Raw genomic sequence first — 23622 nt, 5'->3', positions numbered from 1 at the left:
TTGTTTTGTGTCTCTTTGTGGTTGTTTTGTGTCTCTTTGTGGTTGTTTTGTATCTCTTTGTGGTTGTTTTGTATCTCTTTGTGGTTGTTTTGTATCTCTTTGTGGTTGTTTTGTATCTCTTTGTGGTTGTTTTGTGTCTCTTTGTGGTTGTTTTGTATCTCTTTGTGGTTGTTTTGTGTCTCTTTGTGGTTGTTTTGTGTGTCTCTTTGTGGTTGTTTTGTATCTCTTTGTGGTTGTTTTGTATCTCTTTGTGGTTGTTTTGTGTGTCTCTTTGTGGTTGTTTTGTGTCTCTTTGTGGTTGTTTTGTATCTCTTTGTGGTTGTTTTGTGTCTCTTTGTATTCTTTTTGTGTTACTTTGTGGTCATTTTGAGTCTCTCCCTCATTGGCACATGTCTCTTTGAATACAATTTTGTGGGTAAAGGTCAGGGGGGGGGGCCTGTGCCCAAAACAATGTAATTCAAATCATCAATCACAGAGTATCCGCCTGCTTTGTCAAATGCAACTAATGACATTAATGTTGGCTGGATTTAATTTAGGTCCAGATCCAGATCCTGGTATTGTGCGTGTCGGCTCACTGACGTCACTTATTCATTGTCGAAGCTCAACAGCAGCACGTCGGACAGAAGATCGCAATCAGCAGGCGCTCTGTTGCACTTTCGCTAGACAATAAAAACAAAAGTGAAGTAAATGCAGCCTGCCGCTTGCTTATCATGGTGGACGGAGAAACACACAGAACAGTACAGTAACAATATTGTTTCATCCTTTCTCTTCATTGTATTAAAACAAATCGCTCATTTTCTGTACATCGAGAAGCACGGCAGCGTAAGAGAAATACTACACTACACATTATGTACTATAATGAAATGATGCATTTGTGGAATTCTCGTCCCTCTGGGAAACCCACGATAATTTTCCCCGTCAACGCTGCCAATCTGTAAATACCTCCCAGGGCAGCTATGACACATTTACATGGTTCATTTATTAATCTTTCTTTTGGCAGGGCTGTCAGAGAGGCGGTAAAAAGGTAGGATCCTGTCTAGATCCCAGATCACTGATTTTCACATATCCATGTTTGTTTTTAGGTTTATCTGTGTTTAATATTATTTATATATTATGTGTTTGAATGGCATGTTTCTCCCCTCATGATAAACGTTTCCGGCTCTTATATCACACAGTAAAACACAAAGCAACCGTGTAAACATGCTTTTAAACTGCCTTATATTGACAGCTTTTTTATGTGACAATAACTTAAGATGTTTTTTTATGTGACATCATAAATTATGCAGCAAAAACAAAGTGCAGCTAAATGGGCAGAGATAATTCATCACGTCTGAAGGAGTCTAACTGCTGTGGAGGGAAACCCTGTGGGTGTAACGCACAGCCGCTGTCCCTCATCAGTCATGATGCTGCTGCCGTTTGTTGGCTGGTCTGTTCAATAAAGAAAAACCCAACACCGACAGCTAAAAGTGTCAATCATTGTTTTTTTGTTTGTTTCTTTTTTAAATCATTCAGAAAAGGCAGAGCCACACATTGGCTTAAAAAAAAGGAGCTAAATGAAGCATGAAATAGAGTTCATACTCTTCTTCTGTCTCGAGTAGATTCCACTACAGCTGGCACCAGGGGACTGATGAGTCACTGGAGCTACGCACACGCACACACACACACACACACACACACACACACACAGTGGTCATCGTGGCGCCAGGTGATAGTCTCGGTAAGACCACATGAACATTAAGTCTGGTTCATGTGGCGCCCGAAGTCCCGGCGGGCAATTAGTCATGTCATCACAAACAGGTGGTGAAGAAGAATGAAGAGGAAGAGAGGGGGAAATGTAATACATAGATGAAAAGGAGGCCGAGATGCCAGGAGAAGGAAGAAATGAATCATGGGATATGATAAGGGTCATTGTTATAAAATGCATATGCATGTAGGTGCCAATACTGTGCGGGAGGAGTCGGATGTGAAAGCAGAGATGTCTGAACACCGTCATCAATCTGACACATGAAATTAGCCCATATGAATACATCCTCAGAACACTGTTCTTGTCCGACGGTCATGTCGTTACTTGCTCGAGAGTTATTGGAAATCAACAAACCTGCAACACATCTTGCTCTGTAATCAGATGAAACACGTTATTTCAGAAAAATAAGAGAAATGCCAGCCTGCAGGCTGAAACTACGGCATGTCAACGGGTTTGATGGAGATTCTGTATATACAGTTAGAATGATTGTAGACGGAACATGAGGATTTAATAGAATCTAATTAATTAACAAAGAAACACGATAAACCGATAAACGGAAGTGACCATATTTGGAATGCAGCGGAGTGCCGGCAGCAACCTGTCAATCACAATAAGCCCCGCCCTAAAGCATCCCCTGCTTTATGGTCTGGTTGACTCTAAATGGACCATAATGTACTAAATGAACATCATGCTGTATTGAAGAAGACTTGAAACTAGAGATTGAGACATAAACTCATGTTTACAATGTTTACTGAGGTAATAAATCAAGAGAGAAGTAGAGTCATCTTCTCATAGACTTCTATACAATCAGAGGAGTCGCCCCCTGCTGGTCAGTAGAGAGAATGCAGATTTTAAGAAACTTCCGCATTGGCTTCACTCGGCAGAACCGGAGGTTGCCGCCTGGTAATAACAAGTACAACAAGCGGTAAGTCCACTAAGGGCTATTAGCTACCCTGTCACACTTGTTACGTATCGTTGTACACGTTTTTGTATTGCAAAAAGTAGTGCAAGGACGGCTACATGCACATAATTGTTTTTTATGTGTCAAAAACAAATGTGTTTAATCAAAGTCCAAGTAAGTCTACGTGAGGAGGCGAAGGAAACAAGATATTTTACTAAACCTAACCAAGTAGTTTTGCTGCATAAATACTGAAAGTAATTGAGAATGCAGCAACAGCAAAAGCACAACAAGCCGTTAAAACATTACAACGTTGATATACATGTTTGAAGAAATGTTGAAACGCGCTTTTGGTTCAGAATCGTCAAATTCAACATATCCGTAGTTTGCAGAAATGTACTTAAAACCAACAAGAGAAAATATACAATACATGTAACTGAATGTCAAGCTCAAAGTCTCAAAATTACTGCCAATCAAAATCCAAAACGATGGTAAAAATGGTCTTTGAATGTAAATAGTATTTTCATCAAGTATCAAAACTTGCCCACAGGCTGCTGCCAAAGGGTCAAACTGCTCGTGGCTCGCTGGCTGACAAAAACACCTTTACAAAAAAAAACAAAAGTGAGTCAGCAAAGTTGATTGATCTGCTCTCAACACATCCCTTGAATATTTCACGCAGGATCAGGTCGTGCACAGAAGAAAAACAGAAAATGGGTCAACTGGCAGTTAATCATTTCGTCTGCAAGCGCTCGGCATGAGCGGAGGGTAATGTGTTGGAGACGGGGAACGAGGAGAGAGTTCAGAGTGAAAACTGAAAAAAATGAATTAGGGACACACCGTCTAAAGTCCAGATGACGGCATTCAAAATAAAGAGTCACTACAGTCTAACAGCACAGCTGGGAGCTGATCTGCTGACGTCAGGCGCCAAAGTTGATGCTGAGGGTGTGTCTCCAGCACAGCTTTCCTCCAGGGGGGGAAGATGACTCAGCGTATCTGGTGATTGATATCACACTGAATCAGAGGAACCTAACCAACCATCCGATAACGTCACACCGTGTGTGTGTGTGTGTGTGCAGAGAGACAAAATATCAAAGCGACAGAAAAGACAAAAGCATGTGAAGGATAATGGAGAGGAGTGGTGCAGACACACCTGCTCTGGATTGTACTTGGAAAGGACTCCTTCACCGTGGAACTCCTCCAGCACATCCTTCAGCTTCTTTGTGGAGTCTGAGTGAGGAGAGAAAAAACGTGTCACCACATTTACTGCAATGCATTTTGCTTTGATCCACTCCTGGCGAACCTCACAGCAGAGCATTGTGAAGCACAGAGTGCACGCCGTCTTTATAATCACAGTGGAAATGTTCCTCTGGATAACAAAACAAACATGCTGCATCTCATTAACGGATGTCCTGATAAATACTCATCTGTACCAGGAAGTGCTGCATCACTGGAGATGCGCCTGTGAGTCACCCTGTTAGCGAAAAGTAAAACGGGGACATGGTGTCTTTCTCACTTGCTAATCCCATATCCATGTACATGCACACACACAGAACACACACTGCACCGTCCTCCTACGAGCATCTGTCAAACAACTACAGGGGACAAAGTGTGCACGGAGAAGATCTCAACGCACACTTAAGCAGGCGAACGCTCAAGACCTGATTTCACCAAACACCAAGCTCTCATAATCAACTCGGGGACGAGACTGCACTTCATTATTTGTAGTGCTCGGCAGCTTTGCGAGCCTGTAATGCTTTCCTATTTATGTCCTGCATCAGATGTCCACAGTGACGGACAGAGAGAGAGAGAGACAAAGAGAGAGAGCGAGAGAGCGAGAGAGCGAGCGAGAGAGCGAGAGCGAGAGCGAGAGCGAGAGCGAGAGAGAGAGACTACTGTTTTACAAAACAGAGCCCCAATATTTGACCATTTATTTTGTCCCATCAACAGTCCAAAGCACAAAAGTATGAAGTTTACTGTCATCTCTCACACAGAAAACCATCACATCCTGACATTTGAGGAGAAAAAAAGATCTTGAAATGATAAATGAATTACAGAAATGGTTGTGATCGATTGATGAACGAATTGTTTCAGTTCTATTTGATTATATGGCTTATTAATGACACCAGGCCTTTAGCTCGATCCTATTGCTCCCTCGTATATTTCTGTCTCCAGAGACCAACACAGCCAGTGTCCTTTAAGTCCCTGATTGATTGGCTGGTGATACACGGACCTTCCCGTCTTTCCACTCCTCACCATCAATACAAACGAGACCTTCCCGGCCTGCAGGGGCCTTCCCAGTGTGCACATTTATCATGTTTCCATTATAGTCTCCACTGCAACCTGGCTCATAAACCAGAAACCCTGCTCCACCACGGCGACAGCAACATGAATGAGGAGAGGATCTGGGACCAGAATATTTCCGTGTCCTCTCCTGGAGAAGCCTCCCCTCGTCGCTGTGAGCGTCTCAATGCTCGCAACGTGGCGAGCAGCAGAAGCTCAGTGACGAAAAACTAAGCTACCGGTACGTATTGTTTCCAGTTAGTCTTGTTTGTCTGCATGATCACAGAAACACGACTGAACCGGGTTTTCATAAAACTTGCTGACAGGGTGAAGCATGGGTCAACAATTGTTGCTGTCATTCGGATCTTTAATAGCTCGAGCCTTCTTTCCCAAACAATATGAATTCATGCACGAGGTAACAACATCATTTGCAGAATGCAACATCCTGCACGCTTAAAATGACCCCACATAGAGTGTAGATCTATACACACTCATAAAGATGTACGAAGACGAAGTCAGGATTCATCATTTTGGTAACTTACTCTATTTATGTTACAATCCCGTGTGACCTGTTGTGGTTTCACCTCATCCGGGTCTGAATGACTTCACGTGATCGTGTAATGCCTCAACTGAACAGCTCGCGTGAGAGAGTACTACTCTACTGTTCAACAGCACAGACACTCCTTTGACTAACAAATGTGGTTGTGAGAGGGCAGAGGCTCATCCGGCAGGCTAATTAATGCCAAAAAAATAAAACACGAAAGAACGACATGATGCCAAATGTCCCGCCTGAAATCCTGCTGCTGTTGTTTTACAATGCTATCATATATGCATGTAGAACATGGGAAATGATACGCTTATAATGTAGAGGACTAAAGACACATCTGGAACAAGACATTTCAAAAATGAGGAAGTAAAAAAAAAAAAAAGCCTGTCAAAGAAAAATGGCAAAGCTAAATATTCACAATTTGAATTATCAATGTATGTGTTCAGTAGTACTTCATAAGTGCTATTAGTGCCATTTGCATGCACACACACACACACACACTCACAGAAGCACACACCACCCCCCAGATTCAGACACGTGGGTACTCACACTCGCTGTATTGCTGCAGCTGGGTGAACTCAGCTGGGCTCAGACAAACCCAGCTCCCGTCTCCCATGATGCCTGGAGGGGGGGGGGGGGGGGGGGGGGGGCTCTGTCTCTGGGAGTGCGTCGGTCTTATGAGTGCCACTCGGGGGGGATTGATGGTTATCCTTGGGTCAGGTTGCGTAACAAGGCTGAGGCGAAGAGGTTTTGGGGAGTCATCTCTGCCTCTGTAGAGTTGAACCGACTGAGGCCGCTTGAGAAGAGGAGGAGGCAGAACAAATGCTGATGATGTTCAATCGAGCAGGATTTTTCAAGTGTTTAGGTCGAGGTGCTCCGAGTTTTGAATTTGTCACTGTGATCGCCAAATATACAAAAAGAAAAAAGAAAAGAGGATGCGTTGCGATTGTGTGGCACAGTCAAGAACTACTCCTCGTCTCTCAGCAGGTCTGCAACAAAAGACGCCTTCTCTGACCTGCAGAGAGAGAGAGAGAGACGCAGAACAGGGGACAGAAAACAGATTATTTTCTGGACTGAATATAAAATATGAAATGTATTAAAAGCAACAGTCATAACGTAAAAAAAATCTCACATCTCCAAGTAATTTTAAAGACGGAGACAGAGGTCGGAGAAGGTGGACGTGCTAGAAGATGGAGGATGGAAAGAAGCGGCGAGGATGACGGCAAACAGAGATTTACAGCAGAACGCGAGGAGGAGAGAGATGAAGCGCGGGAGCTCCGAGGAGCAGCTTGGACTCTCCTGGACAGAATTCATAGCTTTCACTCCAGAGCACGATATTTGTATCGTAACGTCAAAACACATTTCATTTCTGCAACTGAAACAACACACAAAGTGGAAAACACAGGGATTTATTATCAGCACAGAGGGCATCCTCCCGCTCTCTCTTTTTTTCAAACATATTTGCCTTCTTCTATTCCAGAAAATGTAAATGGAACGTAGATTTTGTTGACAATCATTTGTTCAATGAGCCTGTTAAATCTTTGTTTTATATGCACACAGCACCGCACACAGTGAGATCTGGCCTCTGCATTTAACTCGTCTTAGCATTAGGAGCAGTGAGCAGCCACCCGGGGAGCAGTTTGGGGGTTCGGTGCCTTGCTCAAGAGCACCTCGGTAGAGACCAGGAGGGAAACTGACACCTCTCCAGCTACTAGTCCACGCTCCGGGTGACGAACTCAAATTCACCAAGGGAATAAAAAAATGGCTCTTTTTCAGTTTTCAGTTTGGTTCTTTCTGCAGTAAATAAAAAAGAAAATGCTTCTTTTAGCTGATAGCGACTGCTCAGGAAACATTAAAACGCTGATAATAAAGTTTACTTACAATATTCAAAATAATTAAAAGCCCAAAAACAAACAAAGAACAAACCTAACCTAACCATCAGCTACATATGTTTGCATTGGAGAGACACAGAAAGGATGATACGGTAGACATGCACACCACAACACCACAACAGGGATGAACTGGCGTCACAAAACAGATCTCGATGGAATAAAAACATCTTCAAACAAGGTTTTTTATTGTTTTACTCCGTTTCTTATCGTAAAGAAATCAACAGCAAACAACAGTGTGTTCAAGCTCTCTGTCGATACTTCCTGACTTCCAGGCTCGTCTGTGGTTTCAGTTGAACCTGCGGTTGCATAGCAACCGGCTGGCACGGTTCCAGAACAGTTTAACTGACAGTCGGGCTTTTCCATCCGAATGTGGTGCAGATGTGATGCCTTCGCCTGCCGGCAATTTTTATTCTTTTCGTCTTTTCAGCCGTTGTTTATGGTCACGAGCTTCATTTGCATCATGATATGAACATATATTTTAGATATTTTCAGCATTTTCACAACTTATAACAAGATGTAAAGATTTGAATCATCTGGTTCATTGATAGTTTGATAGATGATATTGTGGGTACATTTTATTCCCCAACATAAAATGGTAAATGCTGTTTCAACGCCTCACGGAGTAAATAATCAAATAATCATTTAATTATTTAATTATCAATTTGTTTATTTATTTAGTGGCCTAAAAGTAGTCAAATTTAAATATTTAGCATTTGAAGAAAAAAGTTACATGGTTACAAGGTTTTTATTTGTCATTGTAGGACAGGGTTGCACAACGAAATCTAGTTTGTAGTCCCAATTTAATACATAGAATAGAAAACAAACACAGAATGTCAGCCAGGTTTCTGAAAGGTGCTCCATACGATATTCAAGCATCAATATAGCAGCAAACAACCATTTGTAATGGAAAGTGGAGTAATGTCGTCAGAATGAAGTCGCTCGCCTTGCTTCTCAGTGCTTTGCTTACAAACGGCCGAGTTTGCCATTTAGTGCATGTTATGTTAGCACTGTTAGCTTCTAGGAGAAAACTACTTGGTTAGCTTTGGGAGAAGATCGTGGTTAAGTAGGCTCCTTTACGGAAGCTACGTATTAACTTCACGTGCATAAAATTGTGAAAATGAAAGTGGCATCCATCTTTGCAACTAATTCTTCCCCTAGAAAGTGAATTAACATTTTTGCCAAAATAGCAAAGTACTTATTTAAAGACCCAGTGTGTAAGATTTAGAGGCATCTAATGTCATCAGATTGCCACCAACTAAATACCCCTCGGCTCACCCCTCCCTTTCCAAGCGTGTTGGAGAACCAAGGCAACCCTCAGGTGGTCCTCCTGTGCTCCGTCCTCCTGGCTGCTTTGGCTCAGCCACCAGAGAAGTTCTCCAAAAAAAATCTATGTGTCTATGTGTCTATGTGTGCTTGTGTCTATGTGTGTTTGTGTCAATGTGTCTATGTGTGTTTGTGTCAATGTGTCTGTGTGTCCATGTGTGTTTGTGTCAATGTGTCCATGTGTGTTTGTGTCAATGTGTCTATGTGTGTTTGTGTCAATGTGTCTATGTGTGTTTGTGTCAATGTGTCTGTGTGTCCATGTGTGTTTGTGTCAATGTGTCCATGTGTGTTTGTGTCAATGTGTCTATGTGTGTTTGTGTCAATGTGTCTGTGTGTCCATGTGTGTTTGTGTCAATATGTCTATGTGTGTTTGTGTCCATGTGTGTTTGTGTCAATGTGTCCATGTGTGTTTGTGTCAATGTGTCTATGTGTGTTTGTGTCAATGTGTGTTTGTGTCAATGTGTCCATGTGTGTTTGTGTCAATATGTCTATGTGTGTTTGTGTCAATGTGTGTTTGTGTCAATGTGTCTATGTGTGTTTGTGTCAATGTGTCTATGTGTGTTTGTGTCAATGTGTGTTTGTGTCAATGTGTCTATGTGTGTTTGTGTCAATGTGTCTATGTGTGTTTGTGTCAATGTGTCTATGTGTGTTTGTGTCTGTGTGTCAATGTGTGCTTGTGTCTATATGTGCTTGTGTCTATGTGTGCTTGTGTCTATGTGTGTTTGTGTCTATGTGTGTGTGTCTATGTGTGTGTGTTTGTGTCAACGTGTGCTTGTGTCCATGTGTGTTTGTGTCTATGTGTGTGTGTCAATGTGTGTGTTTGTGTCTGTATGTGCGTGTTTATGTCTATGTGTGCATGCCTGTGTGTGTGTTGTGTGTGTGTTTGTGTCTATGTGTGCATGTCTGTGTGTGTGTGTGTGTTTGTGTCTGTGTGCATGTCTGTGTGTGTGTTTGTGTCTATGTGTGCATGTCTATGTGTGTGTGTGTTTGTGTCTATGTGTGCATGTCTATGTGTGTGTGTGTGTGACGTGCAACGTTGACGCTTTAGTGTAAAAAACTTGACGCAAAATGCCAAACAGGATGCTTCTAAAAGACATTCCCCCGAGTAGCGTGTCGAGCAGGATGCTGTGGGCTAGGCAGGCCCCTCGCTACAGGAAGAGAGTGTCGGAGTCCTGATAGCAGCAGCGAAGCTCTCGACACAGACTCACTTCTCTCACTCAGCGAGGCCACGTCTGCTGCAGGAAGCCATAGGACTGTGTGACCATATGATTAGATGAACACCAGCAGCAGCTGTTCTGCGTCAAAGAAATCTGTCATTTTCAGCAACGAGATGATCGCCATGATCCGTGCACTTGCTAAATTTAGACCCGCCGCTATCGCTGGGCCGGGAGCTTACCCAGCAACTCTCGAAACCCAAGATTCAACCTCCAATTTGCACCTGCATCATGTGGCGGCCCCAACTCCAAATTCTACAAAGAAAATGTCTTTTATGAAAGACTGAAACAGTCAAATTATTATACCTCTAAGAGCTCAGATGCACACTACACTTCATGAGGCCCTTGTGCTTTAATTGTGCCTCAAAGTAAGAGTAATCGTGTCTCAGATGTGAAAGTTTCAAATGGGGAAGTGTACCCGATTCACACCCATAACAGAAAGCGCTACCATTTCACAGACTTTCGATACCGCCTGGTGAAAGACGACAAGTTGAAGGTTGCGCCAACTGAAATGTGGTGAAGTCAGAAAATGAACGGGAATCTCACACAGGACTGGAGTACACTAATTGTCTCATGGGAAGCCCAGACTACTTTTGCAAAGGTGCACCCATAGACTGTGTATAAGAAGTGGGCGTAGTCATCGTGGACTGATATTTCGAAGCTTCGAGTTCGGCGTCGCCATCTTGGATTACGGCCGTCATGTTTTTTTTGCAGCCAATGAACGGAAGTTACCATATTTGGAATGCGGAGGAGTGACGTATACGGCGTTTACGTCTCTGGTTGCGGCAGCGATCTGTCAATCACAGTAGCCCCGCCCTAAAGCATACCCTGCTTTATGGTCTATTTGACTCAAAATGGACCATAATGTACTAAATGAACATCATGCTGTATTGAAGAAGACTTGAAACTAGAGATTGAGACATAAACTCATGTTTACAATGTTTACTGAGGTAATAAATCAAGAGAGAAGTAGAGTCATTTTCTCATAGACTTCTATACGACCAGAGGAGTCGCCCCCTGCTGGACACTAGAGAGAATGCACATTTTAAGACAATTCCGCACCGGCTTCACATGGTAGAACCGGAGGTTGCCGCCTGGGTACACCCTATTTTTCTACCAAGCCAATCAGACCAGAATGGGCTTTTTTGGGAGCGGGGCTGAAAGAGACAGGTGCTAAAACTGAGCATTTCAGACAGACTGAACACTGGTATATTCAGACAGACAGTGTGAGTAAAATAATGTGTTTTATGAACATTAAAAGCATGTAAACATGTTCAAGCAGAAACCCAAACTACAAACTGAAAATGAGCACAACACAGCATGTTCCCTTTAAGTGTCTGTGCATGCAGTATGTGGCGTTGCACACCAGTAGCTCGTTTCTGCTTTGCATTTTCCTGTGACCTAAATGTGTGTGTGTGTCTGTGTGTGTGTGTGTGTGTGTGTGTGTGTGTGTGCCTGAAATCTTCACATTCAGAGCTTTCTGTAGAATGAGAAAATTAAACGGCTCAAGTGCCTCAGAGCCCAGAGGTTTTAAGTCTTCCACGCTTTGAGACCAAAAGAGCGCCAGTTCTTCAGTATTCTACTCGCCAGAGCACTTCAATCACCTGCATCCTACGGCAGGTTTCCTCTGCTTTGTTCAGACCAATTAGCGCCTGTAACGGCTCATTAGGTTCTCTGTAGCGTTCGAGGGTGCTTGAGAAAATAAAGAAAGGCCATTAAGAGTTGTGATATGATGAATAACGTTAAACCATTTTCAATGGCAAGTAAACGTGAGACAAAATGTGTTCACGTTTCTTTTTGTACCACTCTATGATCGGCATAAACTGTGGGTTACTTGGCTGAGTTGGCTCGGTCTGCAAGAGTTGCAGATTGAAGGAGAGTGTGACTAAAAGGGGTCAGTAATTCAACCAGAGAGTCCCTCGAACACTGATTTCCCAGTGGGAGAGCCCTGAGCTCTCATAGACTTAGTGGATCAAAGTCTGTGCGTGGAACTGGGTCCATCTTAAATAACTCCTGCATCCAAAGCAACCGCTGCACTGCTCCCTTTACAACTTCCATTATATTAGAAGAAGTACAGCGTTCGGAGCCCAAATTGGCTCTTCATCAAGTATTAATTACTGTGCAGCTTTTTTTAAGCCTCAGCAGCTGAACAAAAACAAATGTGAGTATGTTTTGCACACTGGGGGATTAGGAGACGGTCCTCCCAGGATCAGTCATTACAACAAGTGCCCCGAAATGACATGTGTTTATGTGACAAAGCCCCTCGAGTTATGATGATGGGAGGAAGGAAAAAACAAAAAGGAAAGTCAGCTGATGCCGTTATAAATCTGGCCAGAAGCCTCATTCAGTGGAAAACATTTCTCAAAGTGGAGTACTGTTTGAGGTTTTGCTTTCCTTCTGTGTGAGGTTTTCGGTGGGGGGCATCAAAGAGGCCAAAGATATGGCTCAAGACTCATTTAGTGGCTGATATTGTTGAAGAGAATGAACTGCACGGGGGCACGGTTAACCTTTGGGGCTTCAGATGAGCTTCATCTTTACCCATAAAAGGAGTGCTCCTGATGCCTTGTCAAGTCTTGACAGGACACACGTACTGTACAGACAATCGCACACAATCTTCACCTCTCTCCCCCGTTATCGCAGCTCACCGTTTCCACTTGGTGATTTGTTTTATTAAAATGTGATTTTCTCTGCCACAATCTTTCCACTTCAAGACAATGAATCATGTCAGTTTTCACCTCAGCTGGCAGCAGAGGCCGGTACGTCAGATGTTCCTCAGCGTCGTTAGTCACCTATTGAAGTTCTACCACTCAGTTGTTTGCCAACAGCAGGCGCACATTGTCAAAGTAACGAGTAGCTGTAGCTAACACCTACAGTGCGCTGAGAGCACACATTCAAACCGTCTGAGAAGGTTGTGGATCGATCTTCGCGATTAGCTCTGCTGGCTCACGTCGGGCCGCGGCTTTCTGTGCTCTCACCTAGACCAGGAGTATTTATGGAAGGCCTGGGTGGCATGGCAACGAGGGGATTGTGTCTAAAACGCAGAGGGGAATGGAAAGGCCGAGGTGTACACAACAGCTGATTGCACTGTGTTTAAAGGGGAATGACAACCAATTTAATACAGTAGATTTATACGCTCTATTAAACATGAATGTGTGCGGATTACAAGCAACTCCTTCCCGAAGTCTGAATCCAAGGAACCAAAGCATCTTCCCTCTGCAATAGTACAATACAGCAGAATACATTGATACCTTGAATGATTTCAGATCCCCTCCAGACATGTTTTAAGACAAATGGAACCACTCTGCGTCTGATTAAAAGTTAAATTAGTAACATGTTTACATGCTTTAAGGATCAAGAACACTTTATTTTCCCCATGTCTGTCTGAATATACCTGTCCTGTATGTATTCACCCTCTGTCCGAAACGCTGCGTGTCAAAGGTCAGCACCCACTGGAAGTGTGTCTGGCTTTGTGTCGGGTAGACGGACACAACTCTCTCACAGTTCTCTCACCGTGCTCTGCTCAGCCTTGGCCTCAGTATGCTTTAAATAAGAGGCGTGTTACATTGTCAAACAGCATCTAAGGCTCACTCTCCAATGGTGGAATCCGACCATTTTTTCCGAAACAGACGACCAAAGAATCGCGCCCACTCCGTGCATGGTTGCAGAGGTCTTGAAGTAAAGTTGATCCTCGAACATTATATGTTGCTGTTTCACAACTGAATCTCATCACTGGTCAGCGACTGGAGGACATTCATTGGGAAACAGCAGCCTCATGTCGCTGTTGTCACCCATAACAGTGGCTGACTAACTTAGTGCATTAAAGAATGGATAATATTAGATGTGAAGATTTTATACAGATCTCTTGTAAAGATCACGTGGTTTTGGGACCTAAACTTCCTTGAAAGCCATCACAAATACGCCGACCCAGACTTTACATTCCAGTGAAGGCATGTAATGCCACTGCAGGTCTGTGAGTATGGGACAGACAGGAGCACTGCAGTAGGTCTGGTGTGCAGACTGTATTGGATTAGGAAGGTTAGACCTGTGGCTGCCCAATGGCCTTTTTTTTCAGATACCATATTGGCCCAAATTGATCCCGTTACTTAAAGATAGTGTTGTATTACGAGTTGGTTTTTGACTCAAAACTTGTGAATTTATATCCGTCTAGTTAGTATATCAGCCTCAAATATTCCCAGTAAGACCAGTTAAACCTCCTGACTAGTTCTCTGTTGGCTTTTAGTCGCTGGGTTTTCCTGCCGCAGAAAAAACAAGTAAAGTATCTCTTCAAGCCTTCACTGCCAACACTGACGAGACAGGGTCAATTAGAAATACTGCCATGTTGTCATGAAATGGAACAAAAATGAAAATAGATCTTCTTCATGTGGTCCTAAAACTGACTTGAGCTTGCCAGGAGAGTGTGAGAGCATGTCAGAAACGGAATGAAGGAGCTGCTACCGATTCCGTTTAACGGCGTAAACATGTAAAATAGAGACTGGTAGGCAAACGGATCAATGACTTCATTTGAATGCACTTTTTTTATTGGCTATCAAGTCGATGATTAAAATGCTTTTGTACCAGTGTTCAAAGATTTATGTCACTTTGTTGGTTTTTCCTTTTATTAAAAGCAGCTGCATATTGCGATGTGAACGGGTCGCCCGTGATTAATCCACAGAGAACCCGAAGCTTCCTTCAGCGTGTCCCAGAGTGTCACGTACAATCGGAGCTTGCCCGATATCGGACAGAATTGTCAACTCAGTTTCCATCGTCCGTCTGACATTTCCTCCTCTAACCGATTCCTGTTGGGGGGGTAATTTACCTGATCGATCCGTAGAGACCAACGTATCCGGCTGAATCAAAGGGCACTTTAAGTCTGACAGCTTGATTGGCTCGATTGCTTTTTAACCATCAAAAACGCCGTTTTATTTCACAATGACAGACCAATTAGTAGGTAGAGTGCGTGGATTCAACAGTGAGGTCGCAGGTCGATGAACACATGCGACTAGAGCAGAGTCATTTGTCGCGGTAACGATTGCCAACGGTAACCTTTCTCGCTGAACACAACAGTCAGACGTTCGTGGCTTTTTGTCCAGTGCGACAGCGGCATTCATGGCAGCGGTGATCAGAAAAAGCTTTGTGAGAAACCCACTGCACACGACCTGCTCGGTACCAAACAGCAGACGGACACATAGCTGGTGAACATAGCAGAGCATTTAGCAGCTAAAGAGATATTGGACTTATATTTACATTCAGCACAAAACTCGGCCTGTTTATAAGGCCAACGGCTCAGCAACACATCATTGTTTGTGTGCAGCCTTTCTGTGGGTTTTTTTGCTGATAATAATGACTCAGAACACCCAGAACGTTAAAGATGAATGTACGAAACAGCTCTATTATTTAGTTTACAGTGATTTATGGGTTTTTTTTGATTTAAAGGTTTTAAATATGCCTTTCCTCGATCAGTGTTTCTTACCTAACAAGCTTAAAGTTGCAAAAGAGGGGCTGGTGTCTCATAATCAGGGTTATCTTCTATTTGGGTCAGTGCGGAAATGATGAAAGGAATCAATGTAAGTGGGCCTGTGCATGCTCTCGTCCTAATCGCACAGATCTCAGACAGGCGATTGTTCACCTCTTAACCCATGTGACGAAGGACTGTCCGATGGCACACGGATCATCTCCCCACAGACCTCCGCTGACCCACCAGCTGGCCTCAGAGAGAGACACACGGTCACACACTGTACGCACAAGTGCTGATATTCTTTGACGGGACTCGGGACGTGAGCTGCATGTCACAGCGCCGCTGCACGATCCTCTTCCCATCACCCCGCTATCCATCCTCTGTCTTTTCTCCTCCCTGTTCAGCGTCTGCCTCTCTCTCTCTCTCTCTCTCTGCTGAGCCTCTCCTCCCGACTCTCTCAGCTCTGCCCTCGTTGTTCTCGCAGCCGAGACTCGGGGCAGAGATTCCCCTAATGTTTTATCAGCGACCGAGTGGATGCTGTCAAGGCATAAATAACCATTGCGTTCGGTGATTGCTTGATGAGATGTAATTAGGCGCACAGCCCTGCAGATTAATCAGGAGAAGTCTGGAGCTAAAGCACCGCTCTCAAGGAGGCATTAAGACGAGCAACATACTCAAAAACCCAATACTGTGTAATTATAGACTCAACAATGAAGTGAAAGCGATAGAATTATACTTCACAGTAGAATAGATCAGCCTTTCAGTACGTCACACACAAGATTAAAAACAATAACCTGAAATATAGATGCAAATCATTGGTCAATTACTTAAAATATGCTGGTTGAAAATTTGTAATAAACACCTGATTATGAGAGAAGTTTTACATAAAGAGTTATGCCCTTCTCCAAAGGTGGAAACATGTTACAGTATATTGTCAGCCTTACAAAAACAAAGACTTTTGATTGATTGTTTTTATTCCCAGGAAAGAGTGACCCTGAGCCTGACAGGTGATGTTTGAAGCCAAACTGATCGGACTACAGTACAGATGTGACATTGAATTGCTCCGTTGAGGTAGAATGAGTCCCAGACGTCTTGCCACCCAAACACACGTCTCATCCAGCGCCGCTCTAACCCCCTCAACCAACTTACATGACGCCCACAGAAACCTCCGCTCAAAACATGTCTGGTTCAGACACGGTCGATAAGAAATAAATGAAAAAAAGTTGGAGTGAGAAAAACACACACATGGACACACAAAGCAAAAAAACACAGAGAAAAGAAAAGGGAATTCTGCAGTCAAGAGAGAAAAGACAGATCATCGTCATGGGACCAAGAGAAGGAGACAGAAATGGCACAACAGGAGGAGTAAGCAGAGAGAAGTCTTCCCTACCTCTGGCCATTGCTGCTCCCACTAGTCCACGGAACGTCCCTCTCTGGTCGTTTGCTGAACACCCAGCCGGTCAGTCAGTGGGCTCCGGGATGCGAGTGTCTGGTTCCCAGTGAGCAGTCAGCGGCAGCCGAGTCGTCCTCTCTGCTCCACACAAACACTCGGCTTACATGCAGCACGACAGCAGAGGCACTGGAGCCTCGGCAGGGACAGCAGCAACATCCCTCCCATCCACCCTGAATTAATGAAGCCTTTTTCCTCCCTCTGATGCCCTCCCTCTCTCCTCTCTCTCTCTCTCTCTCTGCCTCTCTCTCTCTCTCTCTCTCTGCCTCTCTCTGCCTCTCTCTCTCTCTGCCTCTCTCTCTCTCTGCCTCGCTCTCTCTCTCTGCCTCTCTCTCTCTCTGCCTCTCTCTCTCTCTGCCTCGCTCTCTCTCTCTGCCTCTCTCTCTCTCTCTCTCTGCCTCTCTCTCTCTCTCTCTCTCTCTCTCTCTGCCTCTCTCTGCCTCTCTCTCTCTGCCTCTCTCTCTCTGCCTCTCTCTCTGTGTTCAGTTTCCTCTAGCTCTCTTCCCTCTCTCTCTCTCTCTCTCTGATCAACAGCTATGAGTGGCTGGTTTTTTCCTCCATTCATCCTTCTGCAGGATTAAATCCGTCTTTCCTCTCTTTGTTTTTCTTTGTCTACAGTGAATAACAAATCAGTGAACAGGAAAATTCATCTTTATATAACTGTGTGTACATACATTTATATATGTTTCAGTAGTACATCTCAGTTTACCCTAGAGTAACTGTTTTTTTATTTTGCAATTACAAAAATATATATATATAAATAGTATAATATTAATGAATTAATACTATATTAATTTCCAACGGCTGCTTCTCTGTAGTGACTGTTATGACAATAAAGACCTGGAAACTTGAACAATCATGACTGAAGCGCTAAATGATTTTTCTTCTTACATTTTTAACCAAAATTTTAAATAAAACATCATTCTCTCTAATGTGCCAAACATTGTCCATCTCTTCGAGAGTTTGTTGCATCTCACACGTGCTCCATACAAACGTGAACTTATTGACGGAATCGTATTTAATGTAGCCATCTTGGAACGCATCAGAGACGTCAGAAACCTCCCGTGGAAAGTTCCCCATGATTATCCTTCACCAACTAGCGATGGTGGGAGCCTTACAGCAGTCCTATGAGAGGAATATATATTTTGTTATGTGCACGCTAAGACCAAGGAGAGGACATTTCGGCTTTTGCTTAAAAAAATGTGACTGGTCTGACTATTGTGGGCATGCCTTTAATTAATTCATTCATTCATTCATTCATTCATTCATTCATTCATTCATTAATTAATTAGAGTAAGCCCAATGCATGTCAGCTAATAATTCAGAATGTAACAGGAAAAGAAGACCAAAATCAAACTGAAATAGGAAGAATTTCAGACTGTCAGAACAATATCAAATTCAACATTTATTTGGGGGGAAACTGACATTGCCATGGAAGCAGGAAACTACGTCAGAGCAGGTCAAAGAAAAACTGAACCGAGCTCCCTCAAACTCCGCCTCCACTTTCAGATTTTTCATTTTTCATCTCTTCTCTTCTGCAGTAGTTGTCTCACCATTACCATGACAGTATCTCTCTCTCTTCCCCTCTCACACACACACACACACACACATCCTGCACACGATGTCACACAGACTCTAAATGTGTCACTGCAATGAGTCGGCCTGTTGTTGTGCTGCTGGCTATTTCTGCAGTGAAGTCATTGATGAGCAAAGCCTGCAGCCATCTATTTACCTCCCATTCTCACAACACACACACACATTTTATCTTTTCATGTCTAGGTGTTGTGTTGCTTCATTTCACAGAATCCTGCGTTGCTTCCTGCTGCTGGAGCTAAAAGAGGCTGATCCCCAGAGAGACGAGAGGAGCGTGCCTTTCTCTTTTCTTTCGTTCTCACATTTCCATCTTTCTGTCGTCTGGATGTCACACAGCGTCGTTGTCAGTTTCAGTCCATAAAATGTCTGTGTTGCTTTTCAGTCACGCGTGAAGCAGCAAAGAGAGGTGGGGTTGTCAAAAACAGAAGCAAAGAACTGAGGCTTTACTGTAAAGCCACAATCCAAAGATGGGGAGAATCGTAACGACAGGAACTCTGTGGCAGGACGAGCGAAAAGAAAAGAAGAAACCTACGGGACACGAGCTAATCTTAATTGGCGATCCTGCTGCCTTGGTTGTCCAAAGTAGCCCGGAGGAATGTGATCGTGTCGGAGGAGAAAAACACAAAATCGCTCCAAGTTTCTACCACTTTCCAAAGAATGTCAAACATTCACTGATAACCTGCAAGCGGCGGGCCGTTGCTGAGATTCTGAGACAATCAGAGGGGGGGGGGGGGGGGGGGGGGGGGGGGGGGTTGCGCCTGTTGAATGTCAGAGATGATGATGTAACTCAGGGGTGTAAATGTAGACAGCGGAGGCTGAACGAGCAACTAAGAGCGATTCACTGGTTCCATCGACAAAAGGCCGATGGGATCGTTCCATTGGCTTCATCAGCTCTGTGGCAAACAAAAATCTACGACACACGTTTTGTTCAGCGAGACAATCGTCACAAATGAACACACTTCTCTGGTTTTAGAATCGTGAATGTAATCGTTAGAAAGCTAGTTGGGCTGCAAACAAACTCACGGTCGCATGAGCGCGAGTATGAAGCGAGGCTGCAAAGGTGGACTAGATTTCAGCAACCGCCTTGTTAAGACAAGAAAAAGCGTCAACATTGACTCACAGGGTGGGGTGTTTATAGACGTATTTTATTTTACGTTAGTATCTCTTAAACTTGTGTTAACCACAGCCCTTAATTCAAGCATCTCAACCGGAAACCTTCCCGTTACGCACCAGCTCGGATCAGGAACTCAGTTACAAGTCTCCTTAAAAATATCTCGTGAAGGATTTTTCTTCATGCTAACCCTGTACTAAGTACTAATTGTTTCAAATCGGGAATATTCGAATAATCGCACCGAACAGGTTTTCCAGTTTAGGAAGAGCTGCATTTTCAAACCACTCGCAATGTGGAACGTGTGACGTGTGAACCACAAACACTCAAACTGACCTGAAAGATCTACATTCCCATAAAAACGAAGGATTCTTCTCCAGTCACCTCTTTTATTGCCTTGTACGCACACATGTATGAATAAGATAACCATGAGAAATGTCTTGATCAATTAATCAAAAAGGCACCGCAGACGTTCTTTGTTTTTCTATAAGCAATCACAGTAATTATGTTCAATGAATCAGACAATCCACAGAAAATGTAGTTGTATCCCTGTGTTTATGGTCTTGATCGGTCGTGATATAAAAGAAATATTCCTCTTTGTCCGATTGTGAGACCAGACCAAGTAAAAACTCGATTCCAAGAAGAGAAGGAGACCTTTTAAAAGCTGGTCTTGAGACCAAGACCGATCTCGAGTACAAACCTCTACAGTTCCCGTTTGACAGTTGTTTCCTTCCACCCATCAAACCTGAAGTGTGTGGGCGTGCCGCGTGGGCTCGGACACAGGTGCCGTAAAAACCGTCCGAGTGGTGCGACGTTGGTTTCATCATAGGAAGAAACGGCAGTTGCAACGTCAAAAAACGCGTCACACAGAGCAAACGCGGTGACACTCGGAGTGGTTTGTGAGTCGATCTTTAAATGCGCCGCTCGGGCTGAAGTCAGCAGGTCACAAGTTAGTCCGTTTCACGTGACACCTGCTACGAGAGAGAGGAAAGAAATCTATCGACAGAAACGCTGCTTCTTTGTGCTCTGGAGGTCCTCTGTGACCTTCGTGGTTGGGTTCGGGGCTCCTCTGTTGTTTCACTTCCTGTAAACTTCACGTTTCCTCTTCGTTATCACAGAACAGCGTTGTTGATACGTCACCACCACACGTTTCACCATCAGCATTTTAGTTTGTTTACAGTTTGTTTCCATGTGCACAATGAATCAAACGGTCCACCCACGCAGACACACGCACACACGAACAGGAAGTGGGAAGTAGTAATAAATGGACCGACGCAGCTGCAGCGAACAGGGACAACAACAAGACCCCCCTTCTTTCCATTCAGCCGTTTTCTTCTCCCAGTAACATGACTCATCTCTTTATCCTCAATCTCAATTTTTTTTGTACGGCGGCCTTGACATCGGGCCTTCATTCCTCCATCAGCTGGCAGTCATTTCTGAGAAACGCGCGGAGGACAACTCAACGGGCCTCACACAAGGTGAGCTCAGCAAAGCATCCAGCTTTCTGTATATTTTGCAGAAGAGGCAACCTTTGAGTTGAGAGTTAAACACTCTACTGAAAATAAGACTGTGGTTTTGTGGCGACAAAAGAACAGCCAAGAATAACAACAAGACTGCATATTAAAGTCGTAATTCGTTAGATTTTAGTGCAGTTTAACTCTACAGGACAACTGTTGCATCTGCCGAACAGACTGGCATTATTTTAATAAAGGAGTCAGTTAATAAGACTTACTCCTGCAACAGCATGAGAAGTTACGTTTGATAAAAGGCAAAAAAAGGCTCTTGTAGACCTCTAAAAATGGGCTTTGATGTCATGAAAAGCTTAAGGATTATAAAGGAATAGAAACCATGGACAACATTTAAGAGGACATGAGAAGAACTGCTGTAATGTCTGCAGCCAATCCAGATACATCACAGCAGCCAATGATGGGATTTATATTTGGCACATTGAGCAGCCTGCACTTCCTCTGGGGAGAGGAGGCATACCGGTGATTAACGCTGAGCTCACTCTGAGCTCCCGCTGTGTCCACGCTACCAACTTTGATACACGGAGAAGAAAAGAATCTATTGGATTGATGAAAAGCCAGTGTGATTGCATTCTATATTCTGAAGAGGATTGCCAATATTGCTCAGCCTCTCGAAGTAAAGTCACAGAAATTCTGATTTAAAATCCACTCTGGGACACGGTTTCTTTTTTCCTTTTGATCTCATGGGAAGGCTTATAAATAGCACGACATTTTAAGGATATTCCATGTGCCACGATAACGCATGTTAAGGTTTTTGCATTTTACGCCACTTTACCGTGAAATGGCTCTAGTTTTAGGCAACAAAAACACTTGTTGGGGCTTCAACAAGTACTTAAACGAGGTTACAATTTAAAGACCAATTATATAAAGACGTATTACATCCTGCCGTCGGGGTGTGACTGCATACAGGAGTACGATGTAAATTTAGCTTCAGCTGACGGATAGTACGGAGGTCACGATGCAGAATAATAGCTCGTGCTGGGCTTCTTTTAAATAGGTTTCCGAGATCTCACCAATTAACTTGATGAACACAATGTCATCAGCACGAATAGGAACGACACAGATACAATCCCTGTTTTTATAAAGCAGAATAAGACAAAATATTGTCTCTAAAGATATTTGATACTGTTTATCACTTTGGTTGATGTTTTGTGTGTTCGCTACTGCCGAGTTGCCATCGCAGTATTTGTGCAGACGTCACTGGTTGACCAACGTTTTTACTTTGGTGCAAGCCGGCTGTATTGATCTCTAGTTAACCAAATCAAGAGAACAACACATCAGCACTGGTTACGCATAATCCGTTTTAAAATGTCACTTTTTAAACAGGCAGGATCAATATCTAAAGCAGCAACATGATTATCCATCCGTCACTTTTACAGCCTTCTGCAGCCCCGAAAGGCCTTCATGTCATCCTCGAGTCCTTCCCTTGAGGGGAGGATGGCGATAGCGGCATCGTAAAGGTCAGCTTCTGGGCCGAAGGCTACGCTGGTGAAAGCACCCGACATACAAATATCAGGCATTCAAAATCACCCTGAAACCTTTGCTGATGGTCACATCCTGCACTCTCCATCTCAAGACCGTCGTCACAAGAAAACAAGACATTTTAAGGCAAATAAAGATGTTACAATTATCTTTCATGATGTGAATACACACCGTGAAAGGGTTCGAGTTAACTTCGCACTACAGCTGTTCACATTGGCCTCATCCTGCTGACCTCAGCTTCTCAAGCAGCCTTTCAATTATTTAAAGATTCACTTCAATTATTCAATCTTTAATTCTAAAGAAAATGCATGAATTGGATTTAAAATATTCAAATGCATTAGTCCACCAGAGATCTTGATGCTCAAATATGCAATTCATACATTAATAACAGCAAGGTCTGAACTAAAGGAAGGTGACGCGGAAGTCGTAGCGAGTCTGGTTTAATAAGAGTTTTTACTTCGTAGTTGTAGCAATACCACAGTGTAGTTCGAGCCTCTGGCGGTACATTGCTTCAATAATTGCAGATGTTGTTCTGCTACGTGGTCTATTATTTCTCTCCAAGTCTTTTTTTATTTAACTTGGTGGCATTTAAAAGGCACACTCACACACACTCATATTCCCTGCAGACCTTTCATAAGATGTTCGACATTTTTGAGTTGCACCCGAGCTAATTGTAATTCAGACAGAATTGTTGGTCACTCCCGAGAAAGGCAGAGTAATATAAAAGGTGGGAGATTCAACCGTTTCATCAAACTGTAGAGCTGAGAGAAGTTGATGTTCCTCGCCTACAAAATACACCTTTCTTCACCTCCCCCCTCTCAGAGGGTGTGAAGACAGGCGCTGCATGTTCCCTCCAATGTGAAAATGAAGTGAGATGAGCATGCCAGCAGAGGTTTGAGCTTTTATCTGCGACATCAGCAGACCGTGAACATCTGGGCAGACGGCGCCGCCGGCAGCAGGGTGGCAGAGAGACCGCTGCTCCGAAATGGAAATGTCACAAAGACCTTTGTGTTCGCAACAATTTGACGTTCAAATCAGTCAATGTGACTTTTTTTACGATCCACATTACAGTACAGTCACCCACATCCACGCAGGGAATGCTTGGAAGGA

General features: G+C 43.6%; 1 protein-coding gene across 1 annotated transcript in view; it reads right to left on the bottom strand.

Moving 5' to 3' along the window:
• dgkg (diacylglycerol kinase, gamma) overlaps positions 1 to 6085 on the bottom strand; it is a gene marked incomplete at its 5' end in the record, with an annotated part of 56851 nt that extends 50766 nt beyond the window's left edge. The window contains 2 exons of the mRNA XM_079276837.1: positions 3793 to 3869; positions 6019 to 6085. Coding sequence (XP_079132963.1) covers positions 3793 to 3869; positions 6019 to 6085 — 144 coding nt within the window. The remainder of the gene's footprint in view (positions 1 to 3792; positions 3870 to 6018) is intronic.
• Positions 6086 to 23622: the final 17537 nt, after the last annotated feature.

The sequence above is a fragment of the Melanostigma gelatinosum genome, assembly GCF_949748355.1.
Source record: "Melanostigma gelatinosum genome assembly, chromosome: 10".
Classification (NCBI taxonomy): Eukaryota; Metazoa; Chordata; class Actinopteri; order Perciformes; family Zoarcidae; genus Melanostigma; species Melanostigma gelatinosum.
The sequence above is the reverse complement of the archived record's forward strand: the minus strand, read 5'-3'. Positions and strand labels throughout refer to the sequence as shown.